Consider the following 20195-nt stretch of genomic DNA (forward strand, 5'->3'; position numbering starts at 1 on the left):
CCTCTAGACTTCTACTTTAAACCCTTACAAATACAGAAAAGGGAGGCACATCCAGACCTGTCAAAGGACCTCACATCTTAACACTTGATCTTTCCATGTCTGAACATACTTCAGAGCACAATTAGTCCAGTACTTTTTACACAAGATACTTCCCTGATGACAGTGCACAAGATTTGATGACTAAGAACAAGGAATGGTATATGGTTTTTATGATGGCTTACGAATGTATTGGTTTTAGTATATAAACTGTGAAAGGTAAAGTTCAAAAGACTGTTCTGCCCATAAAGTTGGGAGTGTACAAGTCATTCTAGGGACATTCCACAGAATACCTCCTTCCAAGTCACAAACACGTAAGTAGGGAGTTCTGCAAGTGCTCTCAGTCTTCAAAGATGATGTCTGTCAAGCCAAGACACTGAACAGGCAAACATCATGTTGTCAGAGGCCTTGTTCTTGTTTTTGTGTGATTTATAACTAAATTTATTTTAACAAAAATGATAACCAAGAGAAACACAAGCCAAAAGAGAAAGCAACAGATTTTGTGTCAATAAACCTTAGCAACAGTTCTCACTTCATTTCTTTCAATGGATAAACCTTAGCACATGAGCTCAGCTGCTCAAGCAAATTAACTCAATTTAATTTTCTTTTTTTAATCCTCTACGCTTGAGACATTGAGACTCGTTCTTGGAGTAAGACAGCTCTGTTCATTATGATCTTAGTATAATCCCACTACTAGAAAATAGCATGTCTGAATATAGACATGGAAAAGTGTAGCAGGAGGAGAGAAGTGTCATGTATAAAATTGGTACTGTAAAACTAATAAAATATCCACAGGTTGGCATAAAGATTGAAACCTCAAGAACCATGGTACCAGAAAACTTTAAGACATTTATTCACATCTTACATAATACAGGAGCCACTTAATAAGCCAAGGTGAAGAACAGAAATTTATTTGTTGAACATGAGAGATGCTCAGAAAAACTGCATTAAGAATACAAAAAACATCTAGAAATACAAGGATGGGACAGATACAGCACAACTTCTTGCATGATCTGGGGCAATTCTGCTTATGGTCTGAAAAGAAGTTGATGATGGGAAGAAGCATGATCTGGGGCAATTCTGCTTATGGTCTGAAGCCTGACTTGGACTAGTAGTTCTGACTGCACAACAGACAGAAAAGGTGAAAAAAGGCTATTTCTTTCTTAACTGTGAAGTGAAAGCAACATTAAGAAAAAAAAGTTCCCTAAAATACTCCGTAAGTAGGCAGGGTAGCTGTGAAGTGAAAGCAACATTAAGAAAAACAGTTCCCTAAAATACTCCGTAAGTAGGCAGGGTAGAAGGAATTTATTATATACTCCAGACAGATTTCATGTCTTTCTAAATAAGGAAATTCCCTAACTGGAAGGAAGGTATGGTAACTAATTTTAACATAAATGTAATTTTCTCTATTTTCAACAGAAATTTCAACTTCTTAGTCCTTAAAAATTACCAAGCATCAAGTAGATGTCTCCTTGGTGAAGTGGTATTGCTAATCCAGGTGTCTCTATGTCCCATGCTACCTTCAAGCCTACGTGCCAAACAGCTGGGTCTCTTCCCTTCAGTTCTTGTTCATTGCTTTCTTCTATGGCTGAATCTTGAGAGAGAGAGAGAGACAGACCACAAAAATGAGAGAACAGGTAAGAATCATAAACACAGATTCTGGTTTAAACTTAAAGATACCCCATATTGGTACAATCTTAATAGGCTTAAAGATTCTATAATCTCAATTTTCTATAATCATCATCTCCAAATTCAAAATAGGTAAAAGAAAAAAAAAAGCCATATGAGATCAAGAATTGTTTTGCAACCAACATTACCAAGACGAAAAGTTTATGTTAACTACCAAGCAAAGGCTAATCAAGTCAAGGCTTGTAATGGACTCAAGGTTTTCTGAAATTCTCAAGCACATGTAAGGGGAGTTTTAGTTAAGCTTCACTCAATTTAGTTTTTTTCATTACTAAAACTATAAGCATGGAAAAAAAAATTTTAAATGCAGCAACGCTGATATAACACTAGATAACTTCTGAAAGAATTTCAAGTCAAACTGCCAAAGCATTTTAGGAACAATTTCATTTGTTTATGTACTTGCAATTTCACCAAATCTTGATCTGAGGCAAAGTAAGGTGAAATAATGGTTACAAAACACAGTCTAGACCAGCAAAGCAAATCTTGGAACCATCTTTGTCATTCTTTTCTCAAAATTACTGGTCAAACATGCTAGATAACATGTGCAAGAGCCAATGAAGCTTCAATACATTTGTCACAACACTTTTCTTATCATTAAGCAACATGAACATGTTGAGCTTGGGGAAAAAATAATCCACTGCATAGAAATAGTATTTAGAGCTTAATCCCTCAGAACTGTTTTCATAAGCTTACTTCACTGCAGTATAAATTGAAAGATACAGTCAGCATTTATAACAAGGTATTTGGGAGTTATGGTGTAACAGTTTTACAGCTAAAGTAACAGCGCATTTTGACAGAGGAAGGATGAAGTTTTAATAAGCAGTTGGCACAAACCAGCAGTGAACAGTTAGAAATTAACTATGTACCATGCCCAATTCTTACTTACAACTTAGTAACTGTGTCCATTTCACTGTCCACTTGAAACATGCTTTCATGTAATGATTTTTAAAACTTTCGTCTAAATTTAATTCTAGAAGAAAAATATTAAAGATGTATAGCTCTTATTTCATGAGGCACACATGAAGTGTGACCACAAACTCACATTTTAAAAATATTCATGTCATTCACCTCACATGGTTACTGCAGGTTGTTTGGCTGGGGGCAGCCTTTAGAAAATTAAGACAATTAACTTATTAACTACTATGTCAATTAAATATTGTCTAAATTCAGGAAGCAGAGAGATAAAGCCTATTAAAGAGTCAATCTAAATGTTCTTAAGTGAAAATTCTTACAGTCTCTTAAGTTCACTCCCTTCACTGCTGCAGCTCTCATCCCACTGAAGCTCTGGCTTGGGAGCAGCTCTAGGCCCCTCCATCAAGGAGCACACAAATGAGAAAACAAGAGCTAACAAATACTCAGAAAAATCAATACTAAACTCTTCAAGGGGCTTTCATATTTTCTACCCTGCTCAGATAAATCGTAACTTAATTTAAGAAAAATGTTTTCTGAAAACTGCAAATAGGATGGCTTTCAAGGCATTTTTAATGCAATACATCATGGATATTATAAAAAGAAGTAACCTTTCTGGGTTAACTCTCTCTGTTATGCTGCTTTCCCATTCACTTTGGCAGCAGCACTGTTCACAATATGGCACCAATAAAATATAGAACTACAATCAGAGACAGCAATTTCAATCAAAGTTTCCTGGGGTCTCCTCATAAATCCAGCACCTTTGGAATGTGCTCGTTAAAATGACTTATTTTTTGCAGTTTGATAAATTTTTTATTGCTTAAGTACTGAGTTCAAATACAGCTCACAGTCTCCTTTTCTCTGTATTCTCAATTATTGCACCTTATAATTATCAGCAGCAATTGAAACTGATTGCTCCTACCATGTTATTTTGGTAACAAATGGAAGCAAGCTGCTACTTGCTTTTAAATGCAAGCTACCCTGAAAGTGAGAGCAAGGGGTAAAAAAGACACCTTAACATTTGTGGCATATCCCCAGGTAGCACTGACAAACTTCTACATAAAAAGAAGTTGTTATTAAATTCTCTATGACACCTCAGGAATGACTGAATGCTGCATATTTATTGACATAATTACAATTCCCATTTAAGTGAAAACATTTGGATGCATCTAAATCATAAATATTTGAGAATAAATCATGTGGATGTTGTACATACCCATCACCTTAAGAACAAAAACTTATTTTGTAGTAAGCCATACAAAAATGGTCAAATATACAAGTATTTAATGGAAGGATAACAAAACTATGTGCAAATTTGAATTCTGGTCAGCAGAGATTTACAGACTTGGGCTTGCAAGAAACCTTTAAGCTGGCATCCCAAATAAAATGGTGTCATGAAGTAAAAAGCTTACCACAACATAACAACAATACCTCATCAAACCTGTAATTATAGTAGAACCATGAAAGAGAGAATGTAGCTGCAGAAAATTGGCCACAACACTATGCTTTTAACTAGACAGCTCAAATTTCAGAGATGTTCCAGCACTAAGATCTAATCTTATCAGGTTTGGGTCATGGTTAGGTTCAGAACAATATGAAACTCGTTTTCCTGGAACTACTTTGGTTATTGTTCCACAGCACAGAAAGTAAAAGCTTTGAAAGGTTTCTTTGCTATTTGGCTTCAAAATCTTCCAGAGTTTGAGACTTTTTTGATGCTCTGAAACCTAAATGATCTCTATTCAAGTAAAACTGTAACGCCAAATTATATCCTAACTTACACACCATTTCTTAAGACAATAGAATCACTGCCAACACATTGCTAAGAACAAGGACTGTAAGCATTTACTTTCACATTAAATCCAACTGACCATTGTTATATTATTTTTTTACAGATTGATTGATTTTTTCCAGAATGTAAAAGAAATTGGGCACATGTTCCTCAATCAAAAAATATATACAAATTATCAGTGTCTTTCAATAGCAATTTATATATGTCACATGCAAGAAGTAAAAGAAGCAGAACATGTTTTGCTTCTCAGCAGCTGATGGGAAAGAATAAGTATCTATCCAGAGTTATTTCCTCTACCTCATTACTGAAAAGCCATAGCGTAAGAGCTTAAACTCTATTAACATTTAAATTTTTCTTCTAACTGACATTCACAAAACCAAAAATTGTAAGATTTTGTCAACAATGTTCTTATCAATTCATGTTTGGAAAGCTGTATCCAAATATATCAGGGACAAAAGCACTAGAATAAGACCAAAGAATATTGTGTCATCTCTTCATACAGGAGAGGCTGTATTTGATCCAATCAGTGAGAACATGTTTACAAGAAACCCCACAACCTACAACAGTCTATTCAAGTGATGATTTCTTTGTAGACAACAGGGATTCAAATCTATTACTGTGAAAGTAAGTGGATCACTAAAAATTTGTGACTCTCAAAACACAATTCCAACTGGCCAGATGCTACAAGTTAGAGCCATGACCATTTCATGCACTTACTTTTAAAGAAATGAGTAACATAAAATTTTCTACATACCATTTCTGTTATTTCAACAAACAATATTTCTATTATATTATTGACATTAGAAACTATTCCAGTCCTTCAAAAAACATCTACTCCATGACTTTTATCCATTAAGGAGTACATAAAGAGGGTTATTGGTCAACTAAAAAGTTAGATTGACTTAAATTCTGAACAACTTTTGTAGTTTCAGGATTTTTTTTAACATGGTGAGGAAACATACATCTGTAGTGCATCTCAATTATGTTTATTCTCAATTAAATGAAATAGCCATCATTAGGCTATGTGCCAGGATGTTGCTTCCATACAAACAGCATTTCACAGAAGAAACAAGCACAAAAAGTCTTTCAAGATCAGTCATCACTGCAACTAACAGTAAGTTCGTTAAACCTTTTAACATTACCTTGTCAGCAGACAGATCCAGTTGTTTAGAAGTTCAAGAGTTAAACAGCAAATAGGCCTTACAGCAAGAAGACAAACTAGATACGGTAAAGAATCTAGAGAAAACTACTTATACAACCTCTAACACAGTCTGTGGGAAATTCAGGTAAGAGAAAGACGGACACACTTCTAGTATTTACATTTTTTTCCATCTCCTGTAAGTTAGTAACTGAAACAAGTCTCTACTTCAAAGAACATCTTTAGAACCAACTAGTGCTCTGCTACGTAATAAAACTTCCTACAAAACTTACAATGACCTGATGGAAATCTGGTCATTAGGAACTTTTCATGGATAAAATCCAATTTTTGAAAATGCCTTTATTCTGCTGGATTGAAATTCACTTTTATAACTGCAGCAGGAAATAAATACGGGTTATTAGCTTACTATATTAAAATCCTGAACAATTTTTTTACCTTCATGTTCTCAGGTGGTAGGGTATTTGTAAGCTAATGTGTTATTAAAAATGCTGAATTGGTCAAAATTTGAAATTCCTGTTCCTTGATACATTCTGAAACGTAAATTAATTCTGAATAGTGTTAGTGGCAGTATAATTGAACACACATTCTGTAACCTATTCAGTTCTGCATATGCACCACTCCCACTCATGCACTTCCATGCAGCATACACACTAATAGGAAACCTCTCAAACTTTTATGAGGCCCTATTCTCATCACTTGACAATCTACTCTTAACCTAATGTAATGTAAGTAAAAGCATCAAGCAAAATCTTTACCTTATTTTGTTGTTAGAAATGTACTTCATTTGAAGTTGCTTTGAAAGAGTTTTACACTGGAAACAAGAAAATAAACACTGATGCCAATTAGAATATCAGCTTGCTCCAATATCTTTATGTTGATGTCTAAATTTCTTTTCTGGCATATTGAAAACTGTTTCTACTCCAATTAATACTGATCAAAGTTTCAAACATGAAATTTTCATTATGGCATCAAACAATGAAAAAATAAACAAGAAAACAAGTTGTTTCAATTACAGTACTATGTGTTTTAATGCTATTTAATCCAATAAGTAGGTACAAAACAAATACTGATATAAAAATGTAAATGAAAGTAAAAAGAAAACCATATAAGCTGAGTTGTGCATCTCTAAACAGTCTGACAGAGCTGCCACAACTTGACTCCAAGGGCTCCTGCTGCCCAAAATCTGACAACCTGGGGATTCTGCATTTTTAGCAGGGTAGTTCAGCACCAGCCATGGAAGCCCGAGCTCCCACATGCTAAAGGCTGCCACAGACCCTCAGTGCTTGGAGCACCTCAGAGATTGGAGGAACTGCGAGCTGACAAAACAAACGTGCAAGACCTGGCAGAAAAGAGAATCAAGCCAGTTCCAGCAAATTTCAACGTGCTTAATTTCTGTTTGCATTTCCCACAGAATCACTGTTTTCTCCCAGGAAATTACTAATCCAGCATATCTACATCTTTTAAAGGAAAAATAGTTCCATAAAAAAAATTCTGATTACATCTACTCTCTTGATTATATATCCTGTAATGAGTCTGTGACAGTCTTTTTACACTACACTGAGAATTCAATGCTAATTCAATACTAAATGAATTAATGGAGTAAGTAATAATAAAAGTTATCAGCATAAAATTAAATATGTTTATGGAAAATAAGAGAAGTCAAGACATGATTCTACAAAGATATAAGAATATTCTTCAAAAAGATGTTGAGAACCTCATGTTTCAGAGTTATGGAGACCTGGCAAGGATATAGGAAATATTGAAAGTCTTTCTGAACTGCAGAAAACCATCAAAACATTGACATTATAGAGAACTGGAAAGAATAATAATAATATAAACGTTGATGAGCTTATAACCACCAGCATTGGAAAGCTGTAAACAGAAAATCAGAAAAGCAAGAAGACAATCTATTTCTCTAAAATCAAATCCTCTTGGATGCCCTGGGTACAAAATGTTAACAAATATTTACTGTCACTTCAGTTACAAAACCATATTCCCAAGCTGTAAATAGGATTCATTTCCTCCAATTTATGAATAAGCAGGTCATTGCTTCAAGGATACACAATGACAACCACACCCTGAACACAGAGATGGGAGTGAACTGCTTGCACACAGAGCTGTACTGCAGGACATTTCTCCATGATGCTTCATTAGCCATGTCAGGCACCTGAATCTCCCTCTAAAGCTCAAGAACCCAACTTGAGCAATGCAAAACCAGCAAAATTTTAAGTAGTGACTTTTAATTTTTTTTTTTTAAATGTAAATGATAGAACAATCAATTTATTTACTAGAAAGATGCTGGTTTCTTTGTTTTCATGTCTATTTCCAAACCTTTCAGAAAAAAAATACAAACTTTTAATTGTAAGCATATTTATGAAAAAAGACCTTGTATTTGGCAAAAACATTAATTGTACATAGACATCAAAATAATTTTTAGTCTAAATATATAAAGTATTTCTGTCTACCCACATCAATCAAATCTTCTACAGAATTTGCAGTGGTTTTAAAACACCATAATTTTTACTTATTCAACTTGCTGAATAAAAGAAACAAAATCAACTCACAAGTTATGAATAAACATAGCAGCTTTCATTTTTGTTAATTTATAGCTCTCTGAACTTAAAGGGACTCACTTTCTTCCCCCTCCATAAGCAAACTTTATGTTAAAGAAAAAAGTTTTAAACATACTACAATAAATCCTCATACACAGTATTATTACTTCAAGTTCATGTTTAGGTTTCTTTAACTTAAAATCCTACTGAAAAAATATTTCTCTACAGTACTACTGAAAAAAATCCCATCACATCTACTTGACACCATTGACAAATACGACATAAAGAAGTTCATGAAGAAAATTACACTTTTATCTGTCAGGAAATCTCTTCTACTCAGTTTGCTAAGCCAGTTGATGTTTTATATCGAGGAAAATATAAAGAATATGAATTCAGCTGTATATTAAGTAAAAAAGTGACCAAGAATTTCAAAACTAGTAACAAAGACAATAAGAGAATGCACATGGGAGTATAACCTATTATTTTTATATCACAGTCTTTAGTCAAAACCAACTGAAGTCAACATGAATTCTTCCCATGTTCTAAAGCAAACCTCACAGGATTTTTGGAAGAAAAAAAATGCCTTGTCAATTATGAAACAGAACAGAACATTTGCAAATTCAAGATCAACTGTCTAAATTCTAATCTTATGTTTGCAAAACTGAGAGTCATTTAAACAAAAATCCAAGCCTTTGTTCAAGCACTGTTAGGAACAAAACAAACAAAAAATCCTCATGTCTGCTCTTAAATAATGATAAAAATGGGACAGGTACTTTAAACTAAAAATGAAATATTTAATGACGACTCAACTGCACTTTTACCATCACCACCCCCAAAACACTGTACACAAGTGGTTTTAAAATAAGCAAGAGCCTGCAAAGTCTGTCAGACAACAGTTGTTTCAATGCAGTGTCCACCCTTCCCAGCTAGGGAGATGTTGGCAACTCCTCCATAAAACACGCATTAACACTGCAGCATGCCCAGACAAAATGCATATACTTCTAAGTAAATACAGTGATACTTTTATCCAAAACCAACTGAAAATGATCTTTCCAAAGAAAAAAGAGTAGTAAAATCAGCATAAAGAAAAGCAAGTCTGTGTGTGATAAATAACACCATAAAAACGGTGATCTCAACTACAATGAAACATTTTACAGGATAGAAAACATGCACATGCATTAACCTGAGAAAGGTATTTGAAAGATTTTGATTTCCTGGCTCTTAGTCAGGGAGTTAATTATACCAATTTTTAAATCTACTTAGAGAACAACTGCTAAGCCAGCTGCAGTAAACACAGGCATTTTGTACAGGTTTTAGTGGAAATAAAGATAAGGCTTAAATACAAAAGGTACCACAATGCATTCAGAAGCATGTGACAAGTCTAGACCAGCATGCAGGTGTGCTTATGTACATACACACAAGGGAACAGAGGACAGCTTCAGGGATTTCAGATATTCTTGCGACTGTTCAAGTCCCATCACTCACCTTCACAGCTGTAACTGTACACAGCCACCACTGACCTTTCCACCAGATTCTCGTCATGGTGCCAGCTCACTGCCATGTTCCCCATTCCAAAGTAAGGTTCTTGTTTCAAGTACAGCATTTGTAGTGGATCCATATAATTTAATAAAGTCAAGTTATAAGATGTTCTGTTCTTTAGACTTCTGTCATCCTCTGGTACACAAACACCACTTTGAACTTTTGAAACAGACCCTTGCTCTGTAAGAGAAGTAGCAAAACTTTGCTCCCTATCTATTACAGTAGTATCTTTAATTTCTTTGGTCTCAAACAAATTTTGTGCTTGTAATGCCTTGACTGCTTCAATATGCAAGTAGTCATTAAGTCTCATTAATGCTTTACAAGCATCATGTATTTGAGGATTGCAATATTTTATATCATAACCTTCAGTAGGCCAAGGAACTGTAAATAATCTTGTGTTCAAGTACTTGTAAGTGCATCCCGGGTTTCCAATTAAAATACGAGACACTGGAGTAAGAAAGTCTTTTCCTTTGATCCTTACAAGATCTTGGAAGAAACAGTTGTGTTCTCGCAAGGTCAGAAAGCTTTCTTGTACCATTTGATGGAGCTCTTCAGGTACCATATCAGATTTCCTGAAAATCAGCTTGGAATACTTGGTCTTCCACTAAAGGAGAAAAAAACCCAAACAACAAAAATAGGAAAATAATTATTCTTTTTACAGGAGTCAAGATATTTCAAGACAAGGCAAAGCTGTCAAGTTAACAAGCATGAGTCTAGAATGTGGTGAAGAAACAGATGCCAGCACTTGTTAATTTTTTCTCATATTTCAGTATATTGCACAAACTGTGGATATGTATCACTGGCTTCAGCCAGAGAGCATAAGCAGGGCAAATCTCCAAATAAATAAATAGGAAGACTCCAGAAGAACTCAGTAGAACATATAACTCGTCTGATGAATCTGTAGATAATGCCGCCTTTAAGTATATAAACAATAGAATATCGAGCAGTAAGAAAGTGATTCTTCTTCTTGCAATGGTTGCAAAGACCATTCTGTTTCAATCTGATGTACAGAAATCTAGAGGGCTATGTAAACTCAAATAGTTTTATATAGCAATACTTTTCAGGGAAAAAATAACAACATTAAAATGTAAATTTTCAAAAAATGCGCTGCTAACATTCTGGTCCTTTCTATTTTTACTTTCCTTAGTGTCTGCCAATCAGCTCTCCTGTTTTACATAAAAGCTCTCTTTTGATAACAGAAAATGTCCAGACTTATTTTCCTCCCCAGCTCCCTACCTGTAATATCCTTTTTCCTCATATCCTCTTGTGACCACACCAGCTTTGGTATCAGCTGGAGTTCAGAATCCAGCCGTGTGTGGAGGCAACAACTCCCAGCAAGGTATAACACTGCTAATCAGCAGCTTCTTGCTTTGTATGCACAATAGTGGTTCCCACTCCAGGAAGGCTTGGATAATTTTATTTTGTTAATCTGGTTTTCTAAGGAAGTGAGTATCACATAATCACACTTTTTATTGGTTGCCTGTAAGTCTGCTTTAACTACTGCTGAGACTGTTTGGCAAACTGGAAAAAGGCTGGAGAATAAGTGCTTAAGAAGAGTGAGTTCTTATGTATTTCATTAAAATTAATAGATAAATAAAAGAAACAGATGCAAACTAGTGCCCCCAGTAAGGGAAGGGTGGTAATGTGAGCGTATCAAGTATCAATTAGCACTTGTGAAGCTCCCAAGCACTCACCACACCTATTTCCTTTTCTCCAAAAATTAATCACTAGTCTGGATAAAAGGTAGATACTGATGGTGGTGTGGGGACACATATTAAGGTAAACTGAAATCTGAAGGCATTAGGCAACGGGGCAAGAGCACATGGATGCACAAAACTGACCTGTCAAAACTTCTACTGGTCTAATAGCTTATGTTCAAAGTGCTTTTAAAGAGACAAATAAAAGTCACCATCACAAAGCACCACACTGACCTACAGTCCATCTGTGAGCTCCTTCTGGTACAACTCAAACCCACTTTACTAGTACTATCTACTTCCAAGTCTCATTCAAACCCGTCTTTCAGGAAATTAATTTCAAAATCCAAAGGACGTGCCCTTAAAAAACACAAACCAGGCAGTTAGTATGCACATTTTCCACTGCATGAAAACAGACTTTTGCATCGTAATGCACTGTTATCCTACAACACTGAAGAGCTGGCTTTATAGGATCATTTGTTTCTACTAAAAAGGGGAACATAAAAGGAAGTCTATTTTAAAAATAATGATTACACATAATAAATCTTGGTTTATCTATAAACCTCACCACCATTCCTTGTGAAATTTTTACAGTGAAGCTAACTCCTTTTCTTTATCCATTCTTATGGTTCCAAAAACTAGCTTCCTAGAGAGAGGAAAAAAAACCTGTAACAGTATCTACAGATAATAATTTCTGACAATTGTATTTACATGCTTAGCTTCAAACATCAAAGCTTCAAAAGAGTCCCAGATCTGTGTAAAGGTCTCTCTACAATCCCAGAACAGTGGATCCCAGCTCTCATTCAAAGAAATGAATTCAAACTTGATAAACTAAGTTCACCTGAGCTTGTCAAAAGCCTGAAATGATTCCTTTAGAGGTCCTGAACTGCCCCTTTTGTTTCTATCAGTGCTGCATATGTCCAGCCTTTGAACAGTACAGTGAAAAAAATCCTTAAAAACAACACCTAGTGAAATCAGTAACTGTAAATGTAAGACTCTGCAGTCAGATGTGTAGGTACAAGCTGATGGGAATCATAAATATTCTTTCACAATCCTACTTAATAATGACAGAATATTATATATTGTGACATATAAAGATTATTACTTCATTATTTCTTTCATTATGCAAATGCCCTGTATGAAAGAAAGAGCACTAACAGATGCTATAGCAGTACCCCAGTATTTCTTTAAATAATTCTGTATACTGGACATAATCATACCACATTACATATGCTATTATGGTATATTTGAACAGTCACTAATACGATACATTTTTAAACCATTTATATGAAAATATAAATACAGTGAATTTCTGACATGAATCACACACACGAAATTCCTAACAATTATTAGAAACAGAAGGAGGGAAATAACAATATGACGTAAAGCAATTAAACGCCTGAAAACATGGACTAGAAAGGAAGAACACAGATTTTTACAAAGGTAACAACATTGTATTTCCCTCCTGAACTGCAGAGGTAATGCCTTGCACATTTAGTTGCCAGCCAAGTCAGAGGCATGTTACCTTTGGGTTGTGCTTTAAGATCACATGCTTAAGAACTATTTTATCATTAAGGTATCTCAAAAGAAATCAGGAAGTGGAAACAAATTTCCAACACATCACATGAAAACAGCCTGGTCTTCTTTAAATCCCCAGCCAGTGCCCGTACTGTGCCCTCCATAAGGAAAGAATTACAGGATCAGAACACGGGGTGAGTGCTGGGTTCACACCAGACACCTTGTTGTTTCAGGGGGATGGGGAAGGGCAGTAATCATGTACTCTGTGTTGTAACTCTGACAGCCAGTATTAAAGGTCAACCCACTGTTCACTCTGAAAGGAGTGGGTGCATTACAGGCAACTACAGGACAGAAAAAAGAAGCACGTTTGATGCTCAAATCATCTTGTGAATGTTACACACAAGACTTTAAATATGCTTTCACTTCTGCTGGTGATGCTCAACACAGAGAATCACCCTATGGACTCGCGTGACAGGATAAAGTTAGGAATCAGCAATAAGGACCCTTGATAAGCAAACTACCATGTTCATCATGAAATGATAGTCTGCACTTCAAATATTTGGGAATTACCTTGCTACAGCCCTTTCTTGTTCAGTACTGGCTTTAAACACTACATTGTTTCAGCTCATGGCCTGGGGCCCATTTCCAAAACCCTTCATCAGGCAAAACACATTGAAAGAGGATGTCAGTGGAAGTTTTGCTTGTGATGGAATTTCTTACTTCTGTTCAGCCTGTACACTTCCATACCCGACAGGATATGGCAGATTTTTTTTGTTGCATCCTACCTAACTTTTCCAATATGTTCAAAGAATACTGTTTTGTAAGAGGTGGATCCTTCAAGGAGCAGAGCAGGTCTGTCCAGGAAAGACAGACTATAAAACGAAACTATATGTGATATTTTACTTTGCCGATTTGTTGTCTTCAAGCTCTCACCCTTCTTTGCCTCTCCAGCTGTAGTGCATTTAAGCATCATGGAACTTTCAATTTCTACAGCTGTGATTGAAGTAACATTCCATAACCACCACAGAATTTAAAAGGTGTTTGTGATGCTTATGGTTATCATATATACTTAAAAATACCTAGTATGCACACAAACACTACATAAAAAGTATAATTCTATATTTGCAAAAAGAATTTATCTAAACTTAATTAAAGCTTGAACAGGTGTGATTTTACTGCTTATCTTGTTCCCATTGTCTTCTACATTTATGGGTTACTGACCCTGAGCAAAAGAGATGCCACTTGGGCAACCTTGACTCCACCTTCTCTTTTCACATCAACTCCACAGGAAGGTGAATTTACAAAGACGGGGGAAAAAAAAAAGATGCTGGGCAAAGCAGCTCTTGGCAGCATCTGAGATAGAAGAGAACAAACAGGAGGGAATGTAACAGGACTAGGGAGGAGAAAAGACAGCTGCCTGATTCTTAAAAGGGGGAAGAGTTTCTTCATAAGCGTAAGTTTAAGACTGAAAGGAACGTATTTGGGCTTTTGTGTAAAGAAAGAAGAAAAAAGAAAATCCGTCTGTTTTGCTCTTATAAATTTTCCCAGCTCTTGTCCGCTTGCCCATCTTTGAGCCATGTATCAACACAGGGCAGGCACCGCTCCTGTGTCGTGTAACGTGAGCATGTTCACTGGAGCTGTTCAAACACCCAGGTGATTTCCTACACCTTTTTGTCTTACCATGATCCAATTTGATCTGATTGAACCTACCCTGAGTTCTGTAGCTGATGTAGAAAGATCCAAGATGGATGCAGAAAACTTATTAATTCATTATATTCTTCCATACACTCACTTGGTTTACTATTCACGTGGCTACTGGGCCTGATCTTACTTCTGTTGGGTTTCATTTGAGGCATTCCAGTTTCCACAGTTTGTTTTGTAAGCAAAGTCTTAACAATTACTTATTGTTGGAAAGTAGAATTAAGCCCCCTAAAATTTAAATTTCTATGTTAATATTCCCCCTATTATACTAAAAGTGCTATAAAAGTCTCTTTACCACTCAGAAAACAATAAATTAAAAGAATGGTGACATGGATTTTGTTTCAACAAAGCATGAGATACTGTGATTAACTGTTATACATTACTGGTACTGAGGGTAAACACCTAAAAATAAAAGAAGTTCACTAAGTTCTCATTTGTGAATATCCTAGTTCTAGAGATCTTATTTCGCACACCTGGAAGTGCATTATCAGCCATCAGGATATCTTTTTTCATATCAGATTTCACAGTGTCTCTTCAAAGGAAGATTTATTTGTTGTTCAGTGCAAACAGCCATTTTAGTTTAAAACGAGTTAAAAGAAATACGTTACCAGCTGGTGGAAATCAGCATCGGCTGGTGTCAGATATGGAAGCCTATTCTCCCCAAGTTCTTCAAGAAGTTTCTTCTTCTGTTTTGGAGGGGTAAAATTGAAACAGAAAATTAGATTAAAAACCAAGATATAAACAGAGAAGTATAAAAGTAGTTGTAGTAAAATGACAAAACCATGTGCAATTACTTCTCTTACTACCTTCAATTCTGGAAAATTAAACAATGAAAAACGAATTTTAAAAATCCATGGAACTTCTCCACTTACAAAGCAGTAATTCAGTTTAGGTAGTTTTAGAGCATGTGAGTACTTTTACTCCTAAATTCTTTTTTAGATAATCAGTCCTTGTTACACTGATCAAAATTCATCTTGGCCTCATGTTCTTCAGACCCGTGCCTCCTTTATAATTACACATTAATTTCTTATTTCCTTTTCATTTTGTTTTTTACTTCAATTTGTGCATCCAATAGGTAAAAAGCTCATATTTCATCAAATGGCTCAATAACCCACTTCATTAAAATAATGAGCCCCAGTGTTGGGTGCACTCTAAAATATTTCCTGAAATGGTTTATGAAGGAAAAAGAAAGCACAGTGTACTGTACCCCAAAGCCCCCACAGCCTGACAATATTTAAAATGCCATCCTCAAGACCTTCTATCCCACAGACAGCCATAAATCTGGTTTGATGCTGGGAGTGCACAAAGAACCACCTGCCTGTAAACAGGTTTTCTCTGTCCCCTTGTTCTCTTAACTCCATTTTTACTTCTGGTTTAGACTAAGAGCATCTCCACCAATATTTAGTCAATGTGACCACTAATAAATTGCTAAGACAAAAGCCTGCTTTTTCTCCAAATTGTGTCTTTCAGGTTTTAATTAATCAAAATAGATTTTTTTGTGGCACTATATAGTTAATTGTGTTAATGATTTGCAAAGTGCAAGAGATGTGTGAAACATGCCATCAGAATTTTGGATTCAAACAATCCTGATCCCTGACAGGTCCATTCACACTTATCTACTCACAGACTAACTCAACGCTAACTCGGTATAAATACAGATTAACAACAGTGTAAAAATTATTGCAGTGGAAGTACTCGCCTAGAAAATTAATAAACTCCTTCCTCTACTTTCTTTTAGCTTGCAGGGATTACTTTTTACAAACTTTGATTATTAACAAATTTTGACTTACTTGCAAATCAAAGACCATAAAACTGTATATGCCATAATGCTTAAATATGTAACAGGATTCAAGCTCTTATTTTTATTGCATACTTTCAACTACATAAACACTAGCACAAGAAACAACTCAAGTTGCAGCTCACTCAATATTTTTACGTTGTAAGAGAAAGACCAGATGGAAATGGAATACTGTTTTAAAAAGATTATTAAGGATATAATACAAAGGGAAACAGACTAAGTTAAAAAAAAGGTATGACTAACACTTTCATAAAACCAAGTTCAAAAGGAGGTCAAAACAGATCTTCCCTATTCTGGCACTACTATTTAAAAAAGGAAGAAAAAACATCCCATGTAGTATCTAATTCCTGGCTTATAACAAACATGTAAACAAGGAAAGCTGAACTCTGGAGTATAACTGAATTCTGTGACAATGAATTCCATTTATTCAAATTTAAGCATCAAGAAAGATGACAGAGGCTTAAAGTCAGGTGGAAGTGTAGAGGATTTTAAGGTTCATAGATCAGTCAAACTACAATAAGAGCAGGTGGCTCTCACTCATCTCCACACTCACAATGCGCTGAGCACCAATTCTTAACAAGCCTGAGAAGAGCAGCACTGACATTTCTGAACCAGTGGTGTAATTTCTCTATGTCCTCAGTTTTCTTTGGGGACAGGTTGTTGGTATGTTGACATGAAGTCATTGGTGAAACCCAGCAGATTGTAACTTCAGATTAAGTTGGCAGAAAATGACATGCTGATTTTCTGCATATTCTAAAACAATTACACTCCTCTATTACCAAAAGCTTGCCAGAACTTTATTACATGAAATTGCTGAAAACATTAGACTGGCTTTGTTATTTGTAAGATAAACCATATTAAACTGCAGGAAAAAAAAAAAAAAAGATATTTTAACATGGACTCACATCTGTGGGAAGAAAAAAAAAAGTGGGAAGAAGAGAGATTCTGACAATTTCTTTGTCAAGTATCAGGCTCTTGGCAAAAAGCACATAACATTAAAATGCACTCTTGTGTATAGGTAGTAGTAGTTCACATTTGATTGTCAGATCTGGCTAAGTGCCGCTCTTCAGCTTGATGTGCAGACTAATACACACAGCTGGGTGGTATAACATGCTGCTCATCTCTTATGCAAGAAGCTGTCACACAGATGTCAAAAACATCAAGCTACTCACAAATACCTCCAAAAAGTAAAAAAAAAGAAAAACTCAGTATCTGGCTATACCAGCTGGCTGATGTGAAAGTCTAAGCACTGTTACATAAGCATTGTTTATTGGCTTTTCAAACACACAAACCCCTAAATAAAAACTAAAAAATTGCCTCTATTTGAAGGTATCAGGCTTCTTAAAAAGCCTTTTTCTGAGTTTTACCTTTTAGAAGTTATCAACAGTGGAACAATTTATTCCAATACCAAGATTATATTTCTTACATTTTAAAAAACAGTGTGATTTTTATACACACATTAGTGACGCCAATACATGAAAGACGATCTAAAGTGCACCATCCCTGTCACCATGCACTGTGCACTGCTTTAGAAACTTTGTTAAGTGCTCATCTTGGGCTTTCAGAAAGGCAAATACCTCTGCAAATACTCATTTTGTGGGCTGCTGTGAGTGTTTCTGGAGCTATTTTAACTGACTCTGCAACGAAGATCAGAAGCACAAATATCCAGTTTTAGAATGTGCAACAAACATCCTGCAGACATTAACAATCTCTGCTCATTTATTAATAATAAATAGGATTATTAATGAGACAGTTGTAAAATTCAGCAAGTGGAATATCAATAATTGGAATCTCTCAATCACTATACTAGTAATTATTTATTTTTCCTGGCAAGAGAAGTGGTGCATTGTATGTTACAGAGCAAGAGAAGTAACGGAAACACAACTAAGACACATCAAAAGTACAAGCCAAAATGCAGTTATGTTACACACGTTTTTCTATTTTCAAATTAAGTGATGTAAGGAAAAGATGGGACTCAATGACATTTTCTGACCAAGAAGCATGACAATATAAAAACTTTCACAGCTGACATTTTTCCCTGTGGGGTGTCAGTACCATTCTCAGAAGGTTTCATTTCTCTCTTAATTGTAAGACAGAAGTTCAATATCTAGGCTATAAAGGCTTATGAAGACTTTACTGTTTCCAACAAAGAATTCCTACTTAGTTTCCTCATCAAGCAAGTCAGAAAACAATAGTTATTTTCCAATTTACAGATAATTTTCTTGGCTGAAACAATATACTATAAAAAACTAAATTTATTATAATCACACTGAAATATTACTGAAATTAGTTCTGACAACAAATTTAAGGCTGCAATGCCATAACAATTTCTAACACGTAAAACCACTGAAAACATTAAGCAAAAGTTTGGGTTTTTTTCCCCCAAGTACCTGGCATAAAATGTACTGAAGAATTCATTGAAGCAATTGCAATTGTTAACACAAGGAAGACTTAAATCCATGCAAAAAGGATTTTTTTTTTTGCCTATCTCATATCTAGGTCTGACAAATGATCTTGCTGGGGCTAAAAGTGGGAACACCACACTGGTGGAGGTGAGGGTGCAAAAAGGTTTGTGTAGCTGCTCTGGAACATCATCTCCACTCCCAGATTACAACAGCCCCTTTGCCTCAACTCCTTTCATCAGAAGTTCTTAAAACATTGTCCATTTTTTCATCTTAAAAAGTTTTGCTAACTGCCTACTGCAGTTTTTACACTTTTGAGACTACTCAGTACCAGAACTAGTAACACACTTGAATTTTTTTGGTTTTAATGCAATCCAATATGTTTGCAGAAATTTCAGGGATAGATATTAAAAAAAGACCCACTATTCAAAGCATAAGAAAGTATCATCTCCTTCTCCAATACTGTTTTTCCCAATTGTCTTTCATTATCCAAAGGGTTATCAGCTTCAGAATGCCTGAGAATGCCTATTGTCATCACAGAAAGATCTGAATCACAGTTCAGATGCAAACCTTTGTTTTCTTAAAAATCTCTCCGTCCTATTACCTTTTTTACCCATATAAGAATGTCCATTAGGGCTTCTGTTTCCCTTTCATTCTTTTTTTTTAATCAACTGTAATAAAACATGGATTTCTTTCAAGTCTTGCATGAAACAAAGGACTAGTGCTCTGAAATACTTTAACAGTTTTATAAAGGAGGACGATTAAACATATAGCAAAAATTTTGTGACACAATACTAAGACCCCATCAAGAAAAAAGCCACCATTTTACAGGAATTTCCACAACGTTACCTCCTAACAGTCTTTCACATGTCAGGTTTTTTTTTTTTTTAAATAAAATTGGGATAGTTTCTTAAGGAAGGAATGTGATTTTGAAGTTGACATTTGTTTAAACTACAAGGCCTTCCAAGTGTTAGCTATTAAAACTTCATAGCTACCAAGAACATTCAAGTGGCTCACTAAAACAAGTTATGTCAGAAATGAACATCAAGTAATAAAAAATGCGTTCTAAATGTACCATTACAGCTTTTATTTCTCCATTATCACATATATTAGATTTCAGAATTTTTTTTTTCTTCAAATTATTTCTGTAAACTCTACTCATCAAAAGATCTTAAGGGACTGGCCAATTTTACAGCACCATTTACTGACATGAAAAAGTTATATTGCCAGCCTACCCTTCATTACACTCAAGACTTACCAAAAACATTGTCTGTGCTACATTCTACAATACAGCCTCCCAAAAATACTGGTAGATATATGACCATACTGTACCACATTTGCATACTATAAACTGCCCTCCCCACCCCCCTAATATAAGTCAAAAACATTTTTATATTAAGGGAAAAACCATG

At 35.2% G+C, this 20195-nt stretch overlaps 1 protein-coding gene across 2 annotated transcripts in view; it reads right to left on the minus strand.

Annotated features, from left to right (window-relative positions):
- Nucleotides 1-15295, minus strand: part of FTO (fat mass and obesity associated) — a 191681-nt gene extending 176386 nt beyond the window's left edge. Inside the window, exons 1-4 of one of the 2 annotated variants that reach the window (XM_017741071.1) lie at nucleotides 15192-15270; nucleotides 11602-11724; nucleotides 9617-10274; nucleotides 1487-1630 (exon numbers count right to left, since the gene is read on the minus strand). In XM_017741071.1, the coding sequence (XP_017596560.1) occupies nucleotides 1487-1630; nucleotides 9617-10232 (760 nt within the window). In that variant the 5' untranslated portion in view covers nucleotides 10233-10274; nucleotides 11602-11724; nucleotides 15192-15270. Of the gene's footprint in view, nucleotides 1-1486; nucleotides 1631-9616; nucleotides 10275-11601; nucleotides 11725-15191 lie in introns of both variants that reach the window. The other variant, XM_017741072.1, reaches the window with a different exon arrangement.
- Between the last annotated feature and the right edge of the window lie 4900 nt (nucleotides 15296-20195).

Source organism: Corvus brachyrhynchos, unplaced genomic scaffold (assembly GCF_000691975.1).
Source record: "Corvus brachyrhynchos isolate BGI_N302 unplaced genomic scaffold, ASM69197v1 scaffold26, whole genome shotgun sequence".
Lineage (NCBI taxonomy): Eukaryota > Metazoa > Chordata > Aves > Passeriformes > Corvidae > Corvus > Corvus brachyrhynchos.